Source organism: Fundulus heteroclitus, chromosome 16, assembly GCF_011125445.2.
Source record: "Fundulus heteroclitus isolate FHET01 chromosome 16, MU-UCD_Fhet_4.1, whole genome shotgun sequence".
NCBI lineage: Eukaryota > Metazoa > Chordata > Actinopteri > Cyprinodontiformes > Fundulidae > Fundulus > Fundulus heteroclitus.
The window spans coordinates 33,494,916-33,519,762 of NC_046376.1; the positions used below are offsets into that span (position 1 = coordinate 33,494,916).

Genomic DNA, 24,847 nt, shown 5'->3' on the forward strand with positions numbered 1-24,847 from the left:
TATTGATAGAGGCTCCTTGTCCCGACGGTGTGTCATCATCTGGCTAGATAATCTGCACAGACCAGCTGGCCCCCATTTTCCTATATATCCTTAATCTTCTATCTCTGGACTAAATGACTGCACGTTTGTAGCGATGAAGTCCTTTTAAAGATTGGTTTTGACCCACCTGAAGGACATCACAGGACTGACAAATGAGTAGATGATGTAGTCAACTTGGTAATGCACTACATCCTCCAACACCTCCACACTCCAGACAGTTATGCAAGGATCCTGTTCATGGACTTCAGCTTGGTGTGGAACACCATCATCCCGCACATCCTCAGCACCAAACTCACCCAGCTAACCATGCCAGCCTCTACCTGTCAGTGGATCCTAAACTTGACTAACAGGAATCTGCAGATTAGGCTAGCATCCCATCCAGCACCCGGACTATTAGCACAAGCTACCCCTAGGGCTGAGTGCTCACCCCACTACTCTTCTCCCTCTGCACCAATGATTGCCCCTGAGGAGACCCATCTGTCAAATTCCTGACGTTTGCTGACAACTGTCTTTCTGTTTTTGGAGTCAGCCTACAGAGAGGAGGTTGATGAGCTGGCTCTCTGATGCAGCCAGAGTGCCTGAAGTGTAACATGCTCAAAACTGTGTAGATGGTTGTGGAATTCAGGATGAGCCTTACAGTTTGTCTGTTTTCTACACTGCAAACTGTGCATGATTTGTTTTAACGTGTCATGTTCTGCATGTCTTCCAGCAGCTTATCAAGCCAACCCTCTACACCTACATGCCTTTATATTTTGAGGCTGCAGAGACCCCTGTTGCCAAATTATTTGACAGCTTAACTGTGAGTAGATGTCCAGCACTGCTTGCCTGACCTGCCTTGTTTCTGACCAAGTTCTGCATTTCTGAGAATTCTCTGTCTCGTCTTGCTCTCTTTTGGACACCTCATCAGCTTTGTGCTTTATGGACACAAACTGGACTGTTTTCACAACCACAATCCTGGCCCTCATAAGCTTTCATCATAAATCTGCCTTTTTGTGTATGAGGCTTTAGGACCTGCTTATAGCATCAGCCACTTCCGCCTTTCAGCCCTCTGTTTCTCCTGAGTTCTGCAGAGGTTTGCTAGCCTACACCAGGGCATTATTTCTGTTTATCAGTTAATAACTCAAAGCTGTATCCAGTTTGAATATCCGGTTCCCTGGTTTTTCTGAGCATAACAATAAGTAAGTACATTGTGAGCATTGTACAATCCAGAGCCAAATTCCACATATGTGTACACATACCTGGCAAAAAAGAAGATTCTGTTTCTGATTTTGATTCTGAAATACCCTTTAATGCCTCAAATTGTGTTCTGTATGTCAGGTAGTCATTGACCCAGTTGATTGTTGAGGCATCCACCTGGGTCTTAAGCAAGTTGTGACATCTGTTTTGTTCAGATGACAGTGGGTTTGTTGAAGTAGGTGTCAGTGCAACAAAGGCGACGCAGAGCAATCAAAAGGGTAAGAAACTTTAATGAACAGAAGCCTTCAAGGTCAAGTTACAGACCGTAGAAACTAACAGGTTGACTAGGGTTAAATAAGGTTAACTAAGGATCCAGTGAGGACTGAACAGAAACCATCCGGGATAATAAACAGAAACTAGAAAGGCATGAAACACAGGTAATCTATACATAAACCAAACACTAACTGAAATATGTAGAAAAAAGAGGTGGATGGTAAAATAATTATAAAACATTAGCATTCAAAGGAAACTTTAAACAAATAGGTTTCAACCTTTATTTAATGGAACTCATGGTTTCAGAACTTTTACAGACTACTGGGAGTTTGTTCCAGATATGTAGAGCATAAACAACTAAATGCTGCTTCTCCATGTCTGGTTCTGGTTCTGGTTCTGGGTATGCAGAGTAGATTTGAGCCAGAAGACCTGAGTGGTCTGGAGTGTTGATACACTGATAACAAGTCTGTAATGCATTTAGGGGCAAAGCCATTCAGGGCTTTATAGACTAACAGGAGTATTTTAAAGTAAATTCTTTGAGATACAGGGAGCCGGCGTAAGGACTTAGGAACTGAGTTGATGTGCTCTACTCTTGTAGTCTTTGTTGAGGACACTGGCAGCAGCGTTCTGGATCCGCTGCAGCTGTCTGAACGATTTTTCTGGGCAGAACTGTGAAGACACCATGACAGTTATCGATTTGACTAAAGATAAATGCATGGAATAGTTTTTCCAGATCCTGCTGAGACATTAGTCCTTAAATCCTTGAAATGTTCTTCAGGTGATGGAAGGACAATTTTATAATTGTCTTTAGATGCTTTTGAAGGGATTGAGTCCATCACTACACCAAGATTTCAGGCCTATAGCAGGTCTATAGCTGAAGCATCTGAAGCTGTGTGCTAACCTTCGATCGCTCCTCTCTTGGTCCAAAAATTATTACTTCAGTTTTTTATATTCAACTGTAGAAAATTTTGGCATATCCATGCATTGATTTTTTCCCCAAGCATTTGCCCAGTGCTTGAATGGGTTCATAGTCACCTGGTGAATGATGATGTAGAGCTGTGTGTCATCTGCGTAGTTATGTTAGCTGATGTTGTAATTTTTTATGATCTTAGCTAGAAGGAGCAGGTAGATATTGAATAGGAGGGGACCCAAGATCGACCCTTGGGGAACCCCACATGTTGTTTTTGTCATTTCTGATGTAAAGTTACCTACTGACACAAAAAATGTCCCTGTCCTTTAAGTAGGATTTAAACCAGTCCAGTGGTGTACCAGACAAGCTGACCCAGTTTTCCAGGTGTTCTAACAGAACGGAGTGATCAACAGTGTTGAAAGTTGCACTGAGGTCCAGTAGTACCAGCACTTTGGTTCTTCCACAGTCTGCATTTATATGGATGACATTAAACATCTTGAGAAGGGCTGTCTCTGTACTGTGGTGAGTATGAAAACCAGACTGGAAAACATCAAAGCGGCTGGTCATTGATAAGAAGGTGTTTAATTGTTGAAACACAGTTTTTTCAATAATCTTACTAATAAAGGGGAGGTTTGAGATGGGCCTATACTTTGCAGCAGTAGTTTGTCCAAATTGTTCTTTTTCAGCAGTGGTTTGATAATTGCTGTTTTTAGAGACTGAGGGAAAACACCTGACAGAGGGACATGTTTATTTTCTGAGTCAAATAAGACATTATGACAGGCAAAACTTTATTAAAGAAAGCTGTGGGAGAAACATCAAGGCAGCAGGAGGAGGAACTTAGGTGGTGAACCATTTCCTCTAAGCTTTTGTAGCTTATTTGGGTGAATTGGGACATTTTGTGAAGATCAGTTCTAGTTGGAGACAGCTTTGGTTCCGAATTTGACATTGATGTATAATGTTCCGAGGGAGGACCCAGTACACAACCAAGACAAGTCAGTGACGTTAGAAAGCTGTTTATTGAAGGCGGGAGCTCGGCAACTCGCGGGACTGCCTTGGAGGCAGAGACAGCAGATTAGTGATCTTGGTGACTTGAGTGACGCATGAGTAGTGGGGGTAGATCACTGGCAGGCTTGTTGGCAGGGCATTCAGAGTCACAGGCAGGTGGGCTGGCTGACAGGCAGGCCGGTGGGGCTTGAAGGGCTTTCCAAACTAATTTTTCCAAGGACAGACCGGGGTCGCAGCCGTGGAAGCAGAGGTCCAGAGAACAATCCAAAAGGGGAAGTCCAGAAACGGGATCGGGGTCTGGTCCAGGTCCAGGTCCAAAAAGAGGCTGGGTTCAGAGAATCACAGGAGTTAGACAGGCTCAGTTACTCACAAGCGGAGAGTGACGTGCTCACAGGCAGGCAGTCCAGGTTGGGCAGGCAAGGCAATCCAGGGGTGAATCGGGTCAGACGCCCAGACAGGCAGACAGTATCAGAACAAGGGTTAGGCAGGCTCGGATTCAAAGGCAGAACAGGTCGAATTACAGGCAGGTAGGCAGACAGACAGAATCAGAATGCTGGATAAATCTCACCGGGATGGCTAGAGACAATCTGGCACTGATGGCTGGTCTGAAGGCTGATTATATGGTGGTGAAAACAGGTAGAACCGGTGAATGCTGATTGCAGGCAGGGTGGAGCTGAGCAGGTGTGCTGAGTGACTGATCAGACCAGCAGCAGTGCCAAGATCATTACAGGATGTTCAGACTGCCCCTCTAATCTCTTGGATTTTCACGGTGAAGAAGTCAGCTAATTCTTTGCGGGCCCTACTGGAATGGAGTTCAGAAGCCACGGTCACAGGAGCATTTGTTAACCTGTTGACTGTGGCAAATAAGGCACTTTTCAGTTATATCTGTAGAGTCTCTCTTTATAGATTTCATAGTGAACTTGGAGTATAGTCTTTCACCATTTGCTTTCAACTTTTCAACACTGCCTTTCATGGACAGGAGATCTGGGATTTGAGGAAATCCAACTCAGACCCAATGCACTGCTGCTGGCAGAACAGCAGAGAATGACTGTTTGAGCAAAGATGGGTACTTGAATTTTCATGTTGTGGCACATTTCTTCATGCTACTCCCACAAAGGTGTTTTATTTAGTTTTATGTGATATAAAGACCAAGGAGAAAAAAATACAAGGAAAATTATACTTTTTAAAATCTGGGGTATTGTTTTTTTTATATTCATGTTTTGTTTCCTGGCCTACATGCATTAATCATTTCACAGAATCAGGAATAGAACAGTAAGAGGTTTGCTCACAATAATATACAATTTTGCTATGCACATTCCAAATCTTTATTGCGGGGAAACTGACAGGGGAGCAGCTAGGCTAGGTAGAAAGAATAGAGAGTATGTAAATTAAGAGATTTTTTTTTTGCCTTATGGATTTTAGCAACTGGTTAATGCTCTGGAGGAGGCATCAAATTGTCACAGGGTGATAAGTTGACATATCTGGGGAGGAGTTGGGTGTTGCAGGATGTCAGAGGGCAGACAGGCAAGCTTTTACTTTGAACAGTTGAGCTGTGAAATAAATTCATGGACAGGGTAAGTTTTCAAGGAATGATCATCACATCAAGGAAGTGGCTTGAGAGGTCATGCATTGGAAAGGAAACCAACAGCGAGTTCAACCTGGAAGGCACAGGGGACAGAAGGAGTTACGACGTCAAAGGCATTAATCAGTCAACAAGCACAAAATAACTGGGGGGCTTCCCCTTGGACAGATCATCAGGTGAAGACCAGTCGTCAGGCAGCTCTTTTTACCAACTGCAGTCTGATGGGGGAGTTGCAGTCAGGTGTGAGAACTGCAGCTAGTGCAGATCTACATTTCTGGAAAGAGCCTTATGCATGCACAAAAATACACATGGCATTATCACGAGAGTGTTATAACCTAACCAGGCTTTAAGAATATCCACAGCTTTCCACCTGTTGGGTTCCTTGGTCTTCACAATACCATTTGTTCTCTAATGTTCTCTAACAAACCTCTGAGGCCAGAAACAGAATAGCTGGATTTATACTGAAATTAAACTATGCATAGGCATATTCTGTCTATTCACAATCTAGGCGACGTCTGAAGGTAACTAGCTACTCTGGATTTCCTTTTAAATGCATCAGAGTTTAATCTGTGGCGGTAATATGACAACATTTGTTTAAGCATTAGCACTTCTGCAAAGCACAGTCTATTGTTGTGCCAGGCTCCATGTCAATCAAAAATGATTACAGCTTGTGTTTGCTCTGATCCTGTGAATTGTATATAAAGCCTACATCTTGCAGGTGTTTTTTTATTTTCAATTTATTTTTTACTTATTTTTGGTGTGTTGATTAGTGTTAGTTGGATCTTTTCAAAAAAATCAATTGCACATTTTTGGTTCAGTCATGACATTCAAAATATCATGATGCTAATGCAAAACATAGCATCAGCAGCTAAGAAGAATAATGATTTATAACTGATGATTAAAACACATCAAATGTCCTTTGGTCAGTGAAATGGCCATGTTGGTGCTTTGAATTATTTGCCACAAAATTCATCTGAAGTGATACCTTAAAAATCATTGTTTTATTATCTTGATGAAACCGTTACAATGACTTTTATTTCAATCAATGCTTAGTTAGACCACAGCTTTTCACTGTGCCTGATTCCTTACTAAACCCTTTGTGACTCAGGGACAGAGACATCCATTCTGCATCTTATTTGAGTTCGCTTGGAGGTTTAACTTTTTTTAAGAATCAACTTTGTACGTACATTACTGCAGCATTTGAGTTGACCTTTTAAAACAGCAGCAAAGACAAAATTTCGAACAGCTCAGTTGTCAAAAACACTTTTATCCTGAAGGGGTCACTGTAAAAACTGCCAAGTGAGTCAAAAAAATTAAATAATGAAGGTTGAGAAGATTGTTTTTCCTCTTGTTTCAGTTGCTTGTCAGGACAAAGCTTGCTAAAAACAAAACTATGGTGGGGCAAAAGGGGCACAATCCAGAAAAACTGAACACAATAAATTTGATTTAGAGTTTTTTTTAAAGATAAATAAATTGCAGATTATTCAAAATTTAATGTATTCAAAGGAAAGGTGTATAAAATTATTTCAGTGTTTATTATTTTACGACTTCTGTGTTGCTGTGTGAAAAAAATAATTTCAACAGTCATTGTAGGTCTTTAAACTGATTCTAACATCTGATTGGTTGACCTGAACTACAAACCCAATTAAATCCAGCCCTCTTGATCGGATCACTTACCTGCCGACTTTGTTTAACGTTTGTTTGGTGAATAAGACAGACAGCTTGAACTAATTCAGGGTGTGGTGACTGACCCATTAAATACTTAATTATTAAATAGCAAAAATAAATATAGATGTTTTGTATGAACAGAATACGCAGCATGAAAATCCTGCCTTTTTCTGATGGACCTATTGTAGTTTATTCCGTTTCTACATTCGGTGCCGTCGAGGTATTAGAGACTTTAACTGAACTAAATTTTTTGTGTTATTGTATGTATCCTGAGACTTTTGATGCCTAAATGTGCTCCTTCAAGGACTTCCTGTCACCCTCGTGTGGCCAAACTCTGAAAATGTTGTCTGCTCATGAAAATAAAAATCCCATGACCTGAAATTAAACAAAAAAACACAGTGCTTGGAAATAGTTTTATATAAAGTCATTCTAACAGTTGATCAAATAATTCGTATTTCTCACATACATATTCATACATCCACATAATTAACATATTGCAGCATTAGCACTCTAGTAACACTAGTAGCCTTGACTTTTGTTCAACAAATATTCTTCTTTACACAACATGAGTCACAAACAAAAAGGGAGTAAAACTGCTCCAACTTCATCATACTAGAAGCTCACACAATAGCTTTTGTCTTGTATGTGTCGCAAGATAAAATATGGCACATTGTAATGAGTTGATCGTCGATGAAAGCATGAACGTGGGCGGATACGGCCAAGTCACACTTTTCTCTCTCAGAAACCTTCCTGTAGATGATCGATGTTGCTTAATCACCTTGAGCCTCTTATGTTACCGTCCCTTCACAGCTGGGAGCAGCACGAAGCAAAAAAAGGGGATAAATGTTCAGCTATCCTTTTCTTTGTTTCATGGAAAAACACATCAACACTCATCTTGTCTGACAGAAATCATAGTCTGACATTCACATGGTTTGGTTAAAAAATTATCTTTAGATTATACTGTTTCGGTCCAACTGGAATGTCATCCCGAATTTAACCTTTCTTCCTCCTGAGAGTTGGAAAACAAGTGGGAATTGAGAACTGGTGTACTTTGTGGGCACATACTAACTATTATAAGCAGTACAAGTTATCATTACATTATATGAATGAAAACACTGTATGTACTGATGAATGACTGACAAACCATCAGAAGTGCAAATAAATTGATTATTACTAGAGCTGTCACTATGATTTGCACACATGGCCTCCATTGTTCACCAGTTCCCATTGATTTTCCCAACATGGAACATGTCCGTACTTTTGAGTGCAAACTGAAAGCACCATATAGCTGGGTGCCTATTTATTCTGAGTGACAGACCATTCCTTAGCAAAAAGTAGTATATTTGAAGTTAATTTTACTGAGTATACTTAAAAGTAGAGTCAGCAATTTTTCCGAAAGTTTCCCCATGTCCCTTTTTGAATAACCGCGCATGTGCAAGACCGTCTTACCTTGCTCTTCTGCTCCTCACGGGGGAACGTGTGAAAAATAAAAATCTCCCAAATCCACTGTGGTTTTATTTCTTTCTACTGAGGCCTTCCTCTTCTTCTCTTAAACTTGTATGCGGTTTGCTTCTTGTAACTTTCAGGCATATTTAGTTAGTGGTGAGAGCAGTGGAGCTACAATGAACGGCTAACACCAAAGATAACCGATGCTAACTGCATACATAACCACATAACCACTACAAGTGCACATGCGCAGCCAGCAAACGGAAACTAACAAGGAAAGTGCACGCGCAGTGGCTTTACATGAGTGCGTCAGAATGATCGTCATGTGGGATAACCAATAGATAAGGCGATACTACCGGAACTTGAGGGACAGAGGGGGGTGAGAACAGGACCAAAACTCTGATCCAACTCTGCCATTCGGTCCAAATGACAGGATTAGTCAGACTTTTTACAGGCCTGCAGTTTCCACAGAGATCTAATTTTTTAACCTCCTTTTTCTGAATACATAATGTATTGACTACTCAATACATTATGTATTGAGTAACCTACTGAGGGGCTGCCTGTCCACACTTTGCTGCAGAACAACTAAATCGCTGTGAAGATATTTGTTAAACATTAATCTGCTTTTTTTGCAGGCAAGTTCCAAGTTCACTTATAGCTTTAAGCATAAGTATAAGCTTAAGTCTTAGTATTAATGTAGTTATTCTTAAGATTCCCACATACTCCGCAGGAACTTTACGCATATTTTGAGCTGCGCGGGCTCCACACTGACTCTCGGCGGACGTTTCATGCTTCACAGTCAAGCGTACCTATTGCTTACATTTCTTGTGCCAATTTCCAACAATTTCCACACTTTCTACCAGCGGGACAAATGTTTGATTAGCTAGTAGAGCACCTATACCTGTTTCTTTCCCAGCAGGTTCCCACCACACATCTGTCAGTGAGAACAGAGAGAGACTGCGATGCTGCGCGTCCTTGCGACCGCCTGCTTGGAGCAGCTCAGTGTATCAAACTCGGTGTCAGTTATGAAACAGTTTGATGTAAAGACTTTAGACTACCGACGAAAAGTTTATAGTGTGACACCACGGTCGTAAAAATTGAGCTGTGCATGTACTTGTCTGCACTGACTCTGCACGGACATCAGCAGACTCATGTCCACGCAAGTATATGGGGGCATTCAGACTTCTGTTTATACTTTTCAGTATAGGTCACTATTCTATTGTTAAGTATGTGAAATATAGTTCATAAAATGTAACCTTCAAGTACATTGCCTCATTTTAAGTATGAAGTAAGTATACTCGTAGTACACTTATAAACTACTTTTTGCTAAGGGGCATGAAGAGCTGTAATTCTAGCTAAAACTTCTTCTAGATAAAAATATATTTCTAGAAAGATTGTTCAATCAAGGAATGGCAGCTGTGATTTGGCACAATAGTTTCTTAAACTGAAAATCAATGGATATCAATATGATTCACAAACTTGTTTGCAGTCTTTGTAGGCTAGTTGCTGGTCTGGCTAGCAACTAGCTAGCTAACTAGCTAGTTAGCTATCTGGATCTTCAGAATGTAACTAGCTAAGTAGATAAGTAGCTTGGTTTGGCATTTCTCATTTAATTTAAATGCCCAACCAGTTAGTGTGTGGTGTCTCTGATGATCACTTTGTTGAATTTACTCTGTCTTGGTTCTAAACTTTAGAGCTTTAGGGGTGTTAGCTAATGGAGAAATTCTGCTCGCTTCGGGGATGTTCATGTGTTAGCAAACCTTCTAGCATGACTTTGCATTTAATTCCTGTCACATGACATGGAATATCAAGCAGTTCAACAGTGCAAATTGACGTTTTATCATATGGCAGTTAATGTGCCAAGATTTACCAACACTACAATCCAAGAACAATATTGTTAGGATGTCGACTTTTTGCCAAAGACCCATCTGGTACAGCCAAAGTCTTTCAGCACAGTATTACCTTGTTGCTTGTAAAATAGGCTTACATTAGGTCAATTAGTAATAAATTAGCCAGCGGCAATGAAGAGTCCACTTATAACTGAACTCAATGTAATAAGATATAGCTATTGCAAATTCACTGCAGGAGAACAAAAAGCTTGACCAGTTTTAGGAAACCTTTAAGATTTTAACCAATTTCCAAGAATCTAAATAAAATAGCACATTCATTATCGCGCTATCAAATGCTGAACACACCAAAACCACAGAAATCAATAAAAACAAGGTATTTGTTTTCACTTTGACTCCTATAAGTTACCCAGATGGTCTTGTGGAAATCCGCATCTTTACACTTGGAACACCAACTTTTTTCCACTACCTTGCAGCAACAGACAAATCCCCTTCTGGAGTTTGCACTGCTGAATAGAAAAAAAGTGTAAAAAGAGTCATGTTAGAAATGCCTTTAAAAGAGATGCTACTGCTTTGATTAGGCCATCAGAAACTTCCAGGAAGACAAGCTCTTTTGGCCTAAATTCATCCTTTGTCTGCATATTTGACCAATGAGGTCTGATGTGGTCATAGGGCTACGTGCTTTTCAGCATTTTAGCTGCTGCAGTTGAACATCACCCACCTCCACACTGATACCAGGGTTTGATTAAGATCTGCATCATTGTAACACTTCATCTAGAATTCACAAATTATTCATAGTCCTTGCTTATTCTAAAGAATCCATCTCCCTTTGTTTTTCAAACCCCTCTGCAGATAACACTCTGGTTTTGTGATGTACCCAGAATATCAAATAGCCCATTACTCTTGAGAAATCATAAAATCCCCATAGATGCGTGGAATGCTCCAGTTAGGTAATTCCAACATTGGCATGCATTTAACAAAGGTAATCATACAATTTCATTGTGTAACAAAATCACAAGCTTCCTTTTTATTTATTTTTTTGTTTTGTGTTGTTGTTGTTGTTTTTTTTGTTTTTTTTGCAATCCATCAAAGAAAGTCTTTTTCTGTTCCACATCTCTGATACAGAATGTATGAAAACCCTTTTTCTCCTTGCAGTCTCTCTTGTTCAGGAGTCACACGCTCTGAGTTGGCTCATGTTATTTTTTTTTGTTATTTTTTTTGTTTTTTAATATGAAAAAATGAATATTTCAAATGATATGGCACAAGATCTCTGACCTTTATGAGAAGGTAGAGGTTTTATAACAACTGAAGACAGTTTCTTAGCTACAGTTAGACTTGATGGCATGAACTTATCAAGGTAAAGTCTCTGGGATGATAATGTCAGACATTTCCCTCATCTTCTGTAACTCTGTGGGAGCTTTCTACTGCTATTACTGAATGACAATTGAAGGTACCCTTTCATTTTCCTCACAAATAAAACAATGTCCTTTGACAAGTTGGTTCATTAACCAAAGGCCCTTCCACACAAGTCGGATATTTCATAAAACAGAGATCTTCTGCTCTGTTGGCACCTCCCCTTAACATGCAGATTTAGTTTTTGGTAATTTTTTGAAAGATCTTTTCCAAAGATGAGATTTGAAAAAAACTTTTAAAAAGATTGACAAAAATGATGACGTTACGCCCGATTTCTCACATGCCCACAATTGTTGTCTAGGCTAGAAACCTCAGCAACACTGATTCATTCTGCCCAAACTTGAAATGTAAGCTCTAGGCGTTACACGATGGAAAGAAAATTCCAAACAATGTGACAGAAACCATGAGTTAGAATTGTTTTTGGGAGAACCGTTTTGAATAAGCCTAGCACTAGTTGGGGGGAAAGCTATCAGAGAGGCTCTCTCTCAGGTCCCTGCAGTCTCAGAACCCACCACTCACCGACTCTTTCAGGTTCATAAATTCTTTGCCCCCATTCCCAAAAGCCTAAATGGAGCCCTAAGATAGACACTTAGCCCACAGCTGGTTCTTCAGTAAAATAGTTGGATTTAAACAAAAATGCCTCGAATGAACCAGAAAGGGTTTCAGTTGTGTTGGGTCCTAAAGCTCAAATATACCGTTGCATTTTGCAATAGATGTCTACATAGAATGTCAAGAATATGGCTTTACACAGTACACATTGCAGATCCTATTTTAAAGAGTAGATGATGCTGCAGATACATTTTGCCTCTGTGCAACAATTGGTAGCAGAAGAGGGGTGTTGTTTGTCTCTCTTTAACTTGTTTTTTTAGATTTTCCAATAAATTTCCCCTCGGTATCCATATTCAATTTTGCATTTGCTAATAAAAACACTCCAATTGGATGCTCTTCATGTTTGGGAAATGTCATTTGCTCCCTACAGTGAAAACCTGATAAAATAGAGATGAACATGACCAACCAAAATAAAAGACCACTGAGCGAAGCTGACAAGTTGGTGCTCATGTGAGGGAATGACATAGCGTTTCTGCTGCCAGATGCGCTTCATAACGACAGAAAGGCAGGCTTAAAGCAAGTGTTGAGAGGGTGTATATTATTGTAAAGCTCAGGCTCTTCTGCTTCTAAATGCTGATCTTGTCAGTGTCACCACCCACAGGGCCAAAATAGTCATTGCAGCATTTTGAAAAGGAATCCTACAGGTCCAAATATACAAATATATATATATATATATATATATATATATATATATATATATATATATATATATGACAAGGTGTAGCCAGGGCCTTTGGATTCTACCGTGAACTTCAGTTAATGACACTGATTTAGAAATGTGAGCTCTCTTATGCCCCCACTGCTACTGTTTATTACCACATAACAGAAGTTTAAAATGACGGGCTAGTGTCTGCTCTTTCATTAATAAATTAATTCTAAACTAAGCCATGAATTTCCCTCACGAGAGAGGCCTTGTTCTTTGTCGTCTTCATGCCACATCATTGGGTCTTATCTTCAGAAGTTCAGCGTGACCACCCCCTCGGTCTCTTGCATGTTGAGGTGCGGCGTGTCCAACACAAAGCAGCATGCTAGGGAACCTACAGAAGCACACATGCATGTCAAACGGCTCGGTCGGTACATAAAGCCAACCGCATTGTCTGACCAAAGAGTGTCTGGTCTCTGGATTGGGCTAGATTGGACGTGACTAGTTCCGATCAGGGTGGGTGAAGGGGAAGGATCTTTGTCCATGTTGCTGACGAAAGCACTGAGCGGTGGAAACAGAGGTGGGTGGGTACTGGGGCCTGGCAGCTGAGGTCTCTAGAACCAAGCGGTGAAAACAGAGTCAAAGAACTGCCTTGGAAGAGGAATCGCATCTATGCATGCTGTGTTTGCCTGTGCTCTCTCATAGCATGAGATTTTGGTCAGATGTTTTCTGACACTGACAGATCTTCCTTCCTTCCTTCCTTCCTTCCTTCCTTCCTTCCTTCCTTCCTTCCTTCCTTCCTTCCTTCCTTCCTTCCTTCCTTCCTTCCTTCCTTCCTTCCTAATTTTTAGTGTTCAGCACCAACATGCAGCCTGGGTAAAAGTGCAGGGTAAGACAACTAAATCTGTTCCCCATGTAAAATGTGCCCTGGAGAGCTGAGTATTGCACTTTTCATGTTTCATAAATGTAAACATCTTAAGGGAGGCTCTGCTTAAAGATCGATGATCTGTGCAAGAAGGACTAACATTTCACTTAACCTTCTTAATATATAGTTGGTTCCTGATTGAATACAATGTAAATGTTCCTTTAAAATACAGTACTTTAGATATATTGTTGATGGAATATTGTATTACAGTGAGATTTCACTGGGCAGATTTTACTAGGCGACTTCATCTCATCGACGTTATTGTGTTAGTTAAGGAGCTTGGGCAAGACTATAAGAGTAAGAATGAGAGGAGGGGGCAAGTTGTTGGTCATGTGTTTGGCTTTCATGTCGTGACGTCATGCAAATGCATGTAAATGTGTCGATATTTGTCAAAAGTCAAGCCGTTGACTCAGAATATTTATTTTCGACTGGTGCTGTAAATGTGTGTGGGTGAGTGTCTGGTGTCTCTGAACCAGTCTGGAGGAGTTCCTTATCTGGGCCAAACGAGTTAGAGGTCAGACTGTCGCATGTCTCTGAGCCAGAAGCTAAAGGCTGAAACTATAAACATCCACGATGTGCTCCCCGTAAATGTCACAAAAGGATATCTGTTTGATAGGAGACACAATACAGTACCATGCAAGTATATTCCAGCCTTTTAAACTTTTTGTAACATTTTGTCATGTTATACCTAGAAATGCACAGTTTATCAAAGTGTGCGACTTCACAGTTACGAGAGATCGCTTGGATGCAATACTTGGAGGGATGTTATATTTCAAAGGGCATATTCTGAATCGGACAAATATTTTTATGGTCTGCTAGATAGACTTTAACTCCCCACTTGTCCCACACTTGATTGGTTATTTTTGTTGGCGCAGATGCCAAAGCTCACAAGAAGAGGTGGAAACGCAGCGATGAAGGAAAGAAAAGAGTCTGAAAATGTGGGTCAGTTGTAACCTACATTCTCATAACAATTTTCAGCAGCAGCATCTGCATTACTTATTTTGCTGATATTATGCAGCCCTAGATATAAAACTGTCTTTTTGTCACAGGCTATGTGGAAAAAAGAAAGTGCTCTGGTCAGGTTAGAATATTAAAATAATTTTTTTGACCCACATGTAAGAGGCTGCGTTTGGACGCTGCACATCACCCTAAACACCCTCTCCCTGCTGTGTGTTGGTAGTGGCAGCATCATGCTGTGGGGGATGCATTTCTTCCACAGGGACAGGGAAGCTGGTCATAGTTGACATCAAGCTGGATGGAGCTAAATACAGGGCAATCCTGGGAAAAAAAGCCTGACAGGGGCCGCAAGAGACCTCCTGCATGGTCTCTGCAGCCCTGAACATTCAACCAGGGCTACATTCAAATGCTTTAGAGCGATGCATATGAATGGCTGACAATCTGGCCCATATTAATTTTGCTAGAACGGCCCAGTCAAAGTCCTGACCGCATATCTAATAGTGGCTAGACTTGAAAACTGCCGTTCAAAGACGTTAGTCATCAAATCCGACGTAGCTTGACCTAATGTGTCTAGCAAAGAAAACTAGGCAGAAATGTCTGTCTCTCCTACCAGTGTTTTTCAGCCCTGGTTCTCAACACACACTTCCCTGCGGGTTTCAGATGTTCATCTGCCTCAACACTCTTGATTTCAATTGAAGGCTGATTAACGGGCTTTTACTGAACCACGATCACATGGATACTGGAGCAGGGGCACATCTAAAACATGCAGGGCAGCATGCCCTGAGGAGCAGGGTGGAAAAACACCAGAACACTCACAGCCGACGTAATAGCAGGAAAAGGTGGCTCTACACTTTATTGGCTCAGGGGAATTAGAAAATCGTGTATCATTTTCTTTCCCATTCAGCATTGTGAAAAGCTATGTGTTTGCGTCCAATAAAACTCTAATAAAATATGTCAAAGCTACAACATGACAGAATGTGTTAAAGTTCAAGAGGCATGAATACTTTTGCGAGGCACTTTGTACGACGTTTTGTCCTGTCAGGGACTTTCACTGTTCTCGCGTAACTATTTAGAATGTCTTTGATTTAAGATTTCTTTTCTCAACCCAAACTACTTTAATTTTTCAAATTAAGAAGTAATATTTTGGATGAAATCAGGGGAACTACTTCAGCATCTCAGATTGTTTTTGCGTTGTTGTGATAAAACTCTCCCACAGGCCATCTGTTTGTGTTTAAGTGCTTCTTTAGCTGACCCGGTTATTCAAGAACTGGACCCTTTTTTTTCAAGGCTACAAACAGCAAATTTGGTGAATCCTAGACCAGCAGAGACGCCAGACAATGGTACCTCTCTAACATAAAACTAAACTGCATCCCATTGGCCTTCCTGACTTCAACCTCTCTATCCTTCCATCTCTCCTTACCCCCTTCCAGATCCTTCTTATCGGTCAAGGCCAATGAGAAGTTTAGTCTTCTCTTCCTCTTTCTTGCTCTCATTCTTCAGATCTGCAAACACCTGGGTAAAGAAGTGCGGGTCGGTGTTGATCTGAAGCATCTTGCCGCTCATCCTGTTGATGATCTCCAGGCAGCGATCCCAGAAAGCTTCCTTCTCTGCTTCCACCAGGAAGGGCTTCAGGGGGTAGGAGATCTCGTTGCCCATGTAGGAGTAGGAAAGGTAGAGGCAGGTGAGCAACGAGGCCTGAAGCTCACGCTCCGAGGCCACCTCGGACGAGACCACGTCCCGGCACAGCATGTAGAGGAAGACCACGTTAGCTGGAGTGATGAAGCCCTGATCCTGCCAGCCCTGCAGGAGCAGGGACCGGTCCACGCTGCGCAGCCACAGCACCGGATCTGTTGGGGACAAGCGCTTCAGTCTGTAACAGCGGCGGCAGAGGAACTCCCCAAGGCTACGCATCAGTTCACTGGTGGAAGCCTGGGTTTAGAAGAGAGAGGGTGGATCATTGAGACGAAGCAGAAGGCGCATGGTTGGAAAAACTGTTGAATTGACAGAAAAACGTTTGGGTTACCTGGACAATGATACGTTTTGGCGTACCAGCAGCAGTGGAAGGCTGGATTCCTGGTCCTGTGAGGGAATTCTTTTTGGCGACTACAGCGGCTACGTTGGCAACGGTCTTGGAGGCTGGCAGGTGGGAGGAGGTAGTGGTAGTGTTGGCTGAGGGGTCCTGACCGGCTGAGTATGACGTAAGGTTAGCACAGGACTGAGACTTCTTTAACTTTAGGCTGTTGGAGGCTGAGTTGGCTGTGGTGGCTGCATGGCCTTCTGGAGAGCTCCCTTTCCCACCATCACCAACTTCTGACTGGAGCTTCTTGGAACCCTTCCTCTTTGCTGATACAGCAACGATCCGTTTCCATGGCAAAGCGCTAATGATGGAGGGGCGTTTGAGAGACTTGGCTGCTGCTGCAGCCTCCTTGGCGTTCTTGCTGTTTTGAACAGCTGTGTAGTGGCCCACGGTGGCCGGGCCATCTTCAAAGAGAGCAGCTTTACGGTAGCCCGGAGAGAGCGATAGCACCGTGCCCATGATGTCTGGTCAGGCTCCGCAGCTGGACTGGGTTCTACGGGTAAAAGCTCTTTGACTGGTGAGGACAAAGAGCTCCTAGGGCTCCAGGGTGTCTCGCTTGTGGAGGAAATACAACCTGCGAGCAGAAAACAGGATGGCAAAGTTACTAAAGATGACATTTTAAACCAAGAGTCTTTCATCATTTAAGCAAAAATAATAGATTCCATAAAGTTAACTGAGGCAAAAAGGGAAGAAATTACACATCAAGTCCTCTGATGTCTTTGAAGTATGTGGGTTGTTTTTGGTTTGCTCCTGTTCACGGATACTGGAGATGAATAGGGCTAAGATTTACAGTGTCCTGCTGCCTAATGACTGGGTGGGTTTCATTTTTGTGACATAACTGTCTTGTCAATGTGTTGTTTTAACTTTTTTGATGATAAAATATTCAACTGCAGCTTCAGAGCAAGAAGGGCAGCCAGAGTAGCATTGGCAACCCTCTGGAACTTGATTGGACACCCCAGGTGCCACCATAAGAATATTAACAGGTCACTACACCTCACAATTATAGATAGATGCATAAGATTCATGGCCACCGTTTCTGCAAGCTGTTGTCTCAGTATAATGCTTCAACATTACAATGTTATGTAAAGCTCATTACAGTGTTATGTAAAGCTGCCTCCATACAGGCGTCTCCCGCCTGTATGTTATAGGGTGCCAGTAATGTTGAAATTTCTTTATCTTGTGTTCTGTTATTGGTTCAGGGCAAAATGTCCCAGGATGGAGAGGACCCCATCATCCATCTTCTGTTAAGTCATAAGTGAAGACACCTGTCAATAGGCTCTATCAAGTCAATCAGGTGGATGACCCAGACCCAGTGTTCACAGAATGTATCATAAAATGCTTCTAGCAATGTTAATATGTGAGACATAAAAGTGGTTTTGAGTGTGGTGCATGTTTTGGTGTAAATGTAGAAATGGGCAGTTGAAGAAATATAGGAAGCTTTTTTCCAAGTACAGATTTTTGAAAAGCAAATTACTTCTTCAAACTAATGAAGTTACATTCAGAGGTTCCACCATATCCTATCCCACTGCTTTAATTTGTTTGCTTATGCTATTTTTAGCAACCAATCACTCTGACTATAGTATTGTTTCTTATGTTGAAATTTTGGCCTTACTGCACAGTGTCCTATTCTTGAATGTTTTCCCCGTTTGCTCCATTTATGTTTCACTTTGCTGCTGCGACACATGAATATCCCACATGAGGACCAATGAAGGTCATTATCTGTTCAAATCTTTTCCCTTGATTCCACATCAGGAGCTGTTATTTCAGACTGAAGGCAGAACATTAGCGCTTTATTCTCACAGCTGAACTTTTAGGTGATTCAACTGCAAGGATCTCATGGACTGCTACATCAAGGAGCTTTTGTGGTGTTTTAGGCTATTAGCAGGTTAAACTAATCCTGTATTTTGTGCTTGTGTGGGACTGTTCTCCTTGTGGCAGAGAAAAGACAGAAGGTGATGAAGGTAGTGAGGAAGAAATGAGAAGAATAAAAAGGAGGGGACAGAGTGAGCCTGAGCTAAGTTGGCAATTGTACAGTCATATACGATAAATTAGAACATGCTTTTCTAAGAAAAAGCATGTTCTATTAAAACATGTCAGATTAAAAATACCTTTTGATAAAAATAACAACTAATAGTAAATATACTTTTCATTAAGACCCCATTTCTGCATGAAGAGTTTAGCTTTTTATTGGTCTGATGCAATATTCTAATCCTAAATGTTACATTTTCATTAGCTAGAGGTGGAAAAAACATAATTAACAGAAATAAAGCCTTTTAAACATCATCAGTCCAAACAAATCTAACAATGATAATGTGTTTCACTTAGTGAACTGAATTACTGAAATAAATTAACTTTTCAATAGTATTCTAACTTATTGTATATGTCTTCTCAATATTAGCGTATATCAGTGATCATTGACTTTATAAGCCCAACAAATTCACTAAATTGTTTACATCTCTTTTGTTAATTGCACAGTTTCCCCCGTGGATTGCTTGTTGTTATTTTTATGCACAGTTACACATGCGCAATTTGTTCACATTTGGGTCAATTTTCACAGTTGCACATTTCATTTAATCTGAATATGGCCTTTTTTAATTCACACTGTAACAAACTGTATTTGTTCTTCTACTATGGAGTTTTTCCCTTGTCCCTTGTGAAATATATCATTAGTCCATTCTATTCTATTCTATTCTATTCTATTCTATTCTAAAGAAATAAACTAAGATAATTTTATTAAATGTTCCTGTTACATGGAGAAAATATGTGTGAGATCTATTGATCAAGCGATTGTGGAGGCCCACCATGGCGGCCCCATGTATTCGACAGTGTTAAATGTATAGGAAGAATGTAATATCATCATTTTCTAATGACATTATGTCTTCTGATAGCACTGACACATGGTGACTAAAGTCTCAACAGTGAAGGATAAACCTTCACATTTCCATCTGTTGACATTTCTTGAAATATTTTAGGGAACTTTTCAGAAAATGTTACTGTCTTGAAAAATGAAAGATGACACTGACATAAAACCAAGCCAAGAAACAGAAACAGGGATCACTATGATGGACAAAGTCCTTTGCAAAAACATTCATGTCCTTTAATTTTTTTTTTTACATTTTGACACAAATCAACCAAGAATTTCCACTTTTCTGTATTTTGACTGTGATATCAAATCAAAACTATCTTTTGCCACAGTAAGAACTGAAAATCTTTGTCCCCATGAGCTTTGTACGTCTCAAGACTGAACTATTTACTCATTCTTCTTTGCAAAATAGCTAAAACTCAGTCTGAGCATCTGTTAACAGCAGCAAAAAATCATCCCAAACATTTTCTATTTGGGTTTAAATTTGGTCTGCATATGCTTCTATCAAAACCCATTCCATTGTATCTATGGCTGTTTGCGATGGTTATTGTTCTGCTGGACCCACACTAAGAGCTTAATTGCAGAGAAAGTAGAAAGAAAATCAAACAAGGTTTTCAAACTTTCACAAAGCAAAAGAAATTCACCATGCATTCATGTTCCATCACCTTTGCTCTGGCACCCCTACATCAAATCCAGTGTGACCAATTACCCTTAAAAGTTCACTAATTTGTAAGTGGAGACCACAGGTGTGTAATTCAATCTAGTTTTTTCTTTGTTGGTCTCAGAGGTTTGTCAGAGAACATCACCAAACAAACGATATCATGGAGACAAAGGACCACAGTCAGGGAGACGGTTATGAAGATGTGACTGTGGTCTATCTGCTTCCTGCCACACACCCTCTACCAGCTGTCAGTGAGCTGATTTGCTGCACAGCGCTCCAGTCATCTCATCCTGAACACCCGTTTTCTGCTCTTTCTAAAGCCTCTGCAGACACCACCAGATTAGTGAAAGCCTTTGCCTGTAGATGGCTGCCGTTCTTTCCTTTCCTCGTCAGCCTACCTAGTGATGACCAAGACTGCATCTTTTGGATTTTCCCTTTTTTGCTTTGCTCTCATCTGACTTTTACCTACGCAGCATTTGGCCTAGGCAATCAGCAGAGCCGTGCTCACATGTCTGAGTGGCGTGAGGCCATAGTGACTTCAGGATAGTTTTCCCATAACACAGGCTTCAGATTTCTGGACCACAACCCTTGATTTTGCCTTTTGGCCAACAATCTTTGCCCGGATTTGTCTGCCCTGTCCTCGACTGTCCATGCATGATCCAAGCCTGTATCCAGGATCAGCTCCAAGGCTCTGCCCTTCTGCCTCTCCCTGCAGCAGCACTTAAAGTCAATGCTGCTTCTTTTTCCAAGCCACTACCTGCTCTGACACCATCACCTCTACAGCAGCTGCTTGCTGACTTCAGCAAAAGACAAAGGATATACCTGTTGGAACCAAGGATCCTGCCTTTCTCCTGAGTAGGTTAGTGGCTTTATTTCTGACTTTTCTCACCTTCCTCAGAGAACCTGTTCTCTCTTCTGACAGTGAATCCTGTTTATGCTTCCAGCAGATTCCAGTTTCCCACCAGCTCTCCTTTAAAACCTGTGAAAACTCTCTCCGTGTCTGACTGTAACTTTGGATTTGGCGGTTTCTGATATAGGCGACCTGCGCAGCTGTCCAAGGCAGCTTCTCATCTAGGGCGGCATGAGATCCCTACCGGACTGACTATGCTCACTGCGCCTAATGCTACTACTTCACCTGTGGGTATTTGGCGCCCCCTGCCTGCAGCAGTGAATATAGCTTTCTGCCGTGGTTGCCTGATTGACAGGTTGTGAAAGAAGAGGGGAGGAAGCAGGGGATGGGAAGACACCTACAGCGCTTCAATGCCAGCGCGCATGAGCCGCGCCCAGCTTGAATTGTATACTTGTATCTGCCAGAGCGACTCACAATTTGATGATTTTCATTGATTTTGATTTATTGGCGAGTAGCTAAACAGGCTAGGACCGCCCCTGCGTTATGGTACAGATTTAGAGCAGGGTTAGATTATAAAACAATAACACAAGCTTTGATTACATTACCCTGAATATTCCATCAATCCATTATCTGAAAACAGAACGACTATGGAATACCATAAACCCAGCCAAGATGTGGCTTTCCGCGTTAGTCAGAGGGAACATTAGCAACCAGGAGGCCCGTGGTAACTTTGGTGGAGCTATAGAGAGCCACACCTTGGCTGGGACAATCTATTATAGAACTATGGAACCTATGGAGCCTAATAGTTCAAAGCAACTATTATCTGTGCTCTATGCAAATCTGGCGTTCGTGGAATAGATGTAAATTTATAAGAGTCTAAGAAAAAAAAAGTATCTTCTTAGGAAGTACTGTGTACAGTTGGAAAGAAAACCCTATTAGAGGCAGCAAAATACTTGAGACTGTGGTGGAGCTCTACCTCCCAAAATGAAAACAACCCTAAACATACCGTATGTGCTACTGTAATAACAATGCTGATAGGTTGCCGACACTTTAAGATCTGTATTTATTTTTTAGAAACATCCAAAAACGTTATACAATCTTTTCTTCTTAATTAGGTGTTGGTGTATCACATAAAATGCCAATAAACCAAGGTTTGTGTGACTTGACACGTGAAAAATTCAAGGGGCGTGAATACTTTTGCAAGGCACAACATATTACAATGTTAACTGCAGAAACATGTTTTGTAATTTGTAAGCAGCTGGAGGCAACAGTAAATTTAAATATAAGTGCTGGAAGTTACACTATATAAGATGTCACAAAGGCGCAGAACTTGACTTTGGCAGCAGTGTTTTCCAGTACTGTGTACTACATGAGTCCATTTCTGTAAATGCAAGCTGGCCTAGATCTTAGAGGGATAAATAATGAAAGCACACAATTTAATGGCACCGGTCATGCAAACAAGGCACTGTGCTGCAGGTTGGAGACCCATTGCTCTTTTTTGTTGCCATGGCACGGGTAGCTGGTGATCATCGGCATTATATAAGGAGCAAGAAAAGACCACATGCAGAGGCAGTAAAGAGAATTGTGCGCAGGCATCCATCTTAGCTTCAAAATGGAAGCCTTGAATCCACCCCCACCACCAGACATCAGCCGCCGCGCTGCGCCTGCCCTAACCCATGGCATACAAACACAAAAAAAGCAACATGCTGATTTGTATATTGCTTTATTGGTTGATGCAATTAATCAGGGTGATTACGGGGGCTTAGACCGAACCACGACGTGCCTTCTCGTCGGACGATCTTGCATGAGAAGAAAACAATAAAACATGCCTCGGTCCTCGTTGCTGTTTTCCTACCTTCTAATTAATCCGCTCTTCTCCTGGGATCCATTTCTCCACGTATCCACCTTCCGTCTGGATGCGTCGGTGCTTTCAGAATGGAGGCGGAGAAATCTGCCCACTATCGGCATCCACCGTGGCACCAGTGGCTATTAAAACGGAGTCCGTCCCCCGATGATAACCTCTCTAAACACTTCTCTCTCTCTGGTGGTCTTCCTGCCCCCCCGTTTCATTCACTGAGCATCCCTCCTTCGTCGATGGGAATACGGGCCCAAAATAGATGCGAAAATGCGCCTCGGAGCGAGAGAGAAGATGTCTTCCATTAAGAAGCGGTAATCTGGTCGGTCGAGGCTGTTGCTCACAGCGCGGACGGACCTTCCTCGGAGAGAAATGTGACAACGGGTTTTGATTTAGAAGCCCGAATCAACGCACAAAGGTCGAATAGGAAAGAGGGGGGGAATCGACAAGATCCAAAAATAGATAGCGGATACTCTCTCGGTAAACCTGCCAGAGAGGTGGAAGGAAAGACGGAGAGCGGTTGCTTGGATGCGGACATCTGCAGTTATTCGGGTTGGATGTGGGAGGGGAAGCTGGGGCCTGGGATTGGCTGCTTCTTGGATGCTGATGGTGCAGCTGCACAGCCGCGTCGCTGCAGTCATTGGTCCACCGCTGGCTTCTAAGCCTATAGAAAGCTTCGCTCTCCGAGGTGCTGAAGCTGCTGCGGCTGCTGCTGCTCCGAGGCGGGGGTGGCCAGCTGCTGAGAGACAGCTCAGTGGATTTTTATGAATCAGCCTCACTAAAGACAGTGTAGGTGTTGAATCATCCGGAGGGAGAAAAAAAACATTCTTCGATTTTGTTCATTTGGGAATCATTGACAGATCCAGCCTGAGTCAGAAACAAATTTAGATGCGGCTTGGCGAACTCCCTCCACGAATTATTATGATACATGTCATACAAAAAGATATTACAAAATCCATTCATACAATCGCCTGTCTGGTTCTGTTCTTATACCCGCAGGTCTGTTCACTGTCGTTTAAAGAAAGGATTCAGGTTTTAAAGTAACAACACTGGGGGGAATGTCAAAGGGTGGGAATTCTTTGGAACATATTGAGTGGGTATATAATTCTTGCTATTTCATTTTTTTTCTCTTGCAAGCAGATTTACAGATGCATTAAGCTTCTATTGATAAAAATAAAAATACATATTTTATGATTAAGAAATCTAAGTAAATCAACATCCATCCATCCATTTCCTTACTTGATTTATCCCTCATGGGGTCGCGAGGGGTGCTGGTGCCTATCTCCAGCGTTCAATGGGCGAGAGGCAGGGTACACCCTGGACAGGTCACCAGTCTGTCACAGGGCGACACAGAGACAGACAGGAGAAACAACCATTCACACACACACTAACACCTAAGGACACTTTAGAGAGACCGGTACTAAAGATTTTAGAACATTATTTAACTTAAAGATCAGATCCTTGAACTTCCTGTTTTTTCACGTCTGGCTAAGCAGGCATTTTCTCTCTTTCAGAATAATAGTGATTTGCATCCATGACTGAATGTTAGTACCCTTTTTTCAGATTTGTCTTCTCTTGTCCAACATCTGGGAGAAAACTCAGTCTTTCCCTCTCAGATGAAATGAAACATGTTTTGGGATGTTCAGACACAACAGCAGGGCTGGAGCCAGGCATGAATCAGAAACTGCTGTCCACAGAGAGGTAAGTTTTAAACCAGACTGAGAGGGAGCCAAAAGGTAAGAAGCTCCTCTTCTAAAATAAGCGCCTTCAAGCTTGACTGAATATTGATGCTGCCCATGTAGACAAGCCAAATGTCTTCTGGAGAAAAGATTTTTGGGCAGAGAAATATTGAGTTATTTGGTCACAATAACAAAAAAAAAAAACTGTCTGTTTGAAGGAATCAAACTGAAGCTTGTACAAGATGGCAAGCATTGTGGCGGTATGTTCTCTAACATATCAGAAAGTTTTCCTAACAGTATAGTAGCATTCAAATTAAAGAATAAAAGGAAATGTGCAGAAATTTTAAGTATTTTTCTTTTTTTAATCTG

At 41.6% G+C, this 24,847-nt stretch overlaps 1 protein-coding gene across 1 annotated transcript; it reads right to left on the reverse strand.

Moving 5' to 3' along the window:
- Window positions 1-14,871: 14,871 nt before the first annotated feature.
- On the reverse strand, window positions 14,872-23,371 carry LOC105940388 (cyclin-dependent kinase 5 activator 1). The gene is made up of 3 exons (XM_012882905.3): window positions 22,800-23,371; window positions 16,517-17,144; window positions 14,872-16,422 (listed from the first exon to the last, which is right to left on the reverse strand). Exons 2-3 carry the CDS (start codon window positions 17,027-17,029, stop codon window positions 15,931-15,933), a joined length of 1,005 nt encoding a protein of 334 aa, XP_012738359.2. The 5' UTR covers window positions 17,030-17,144; window positions 22,800-23,371; the 3' UTR covers window positions 14,872-15,930.
- Between the last annotated feature and the right edge of the window lie 1,476 nt (window positions 23,372-24,847).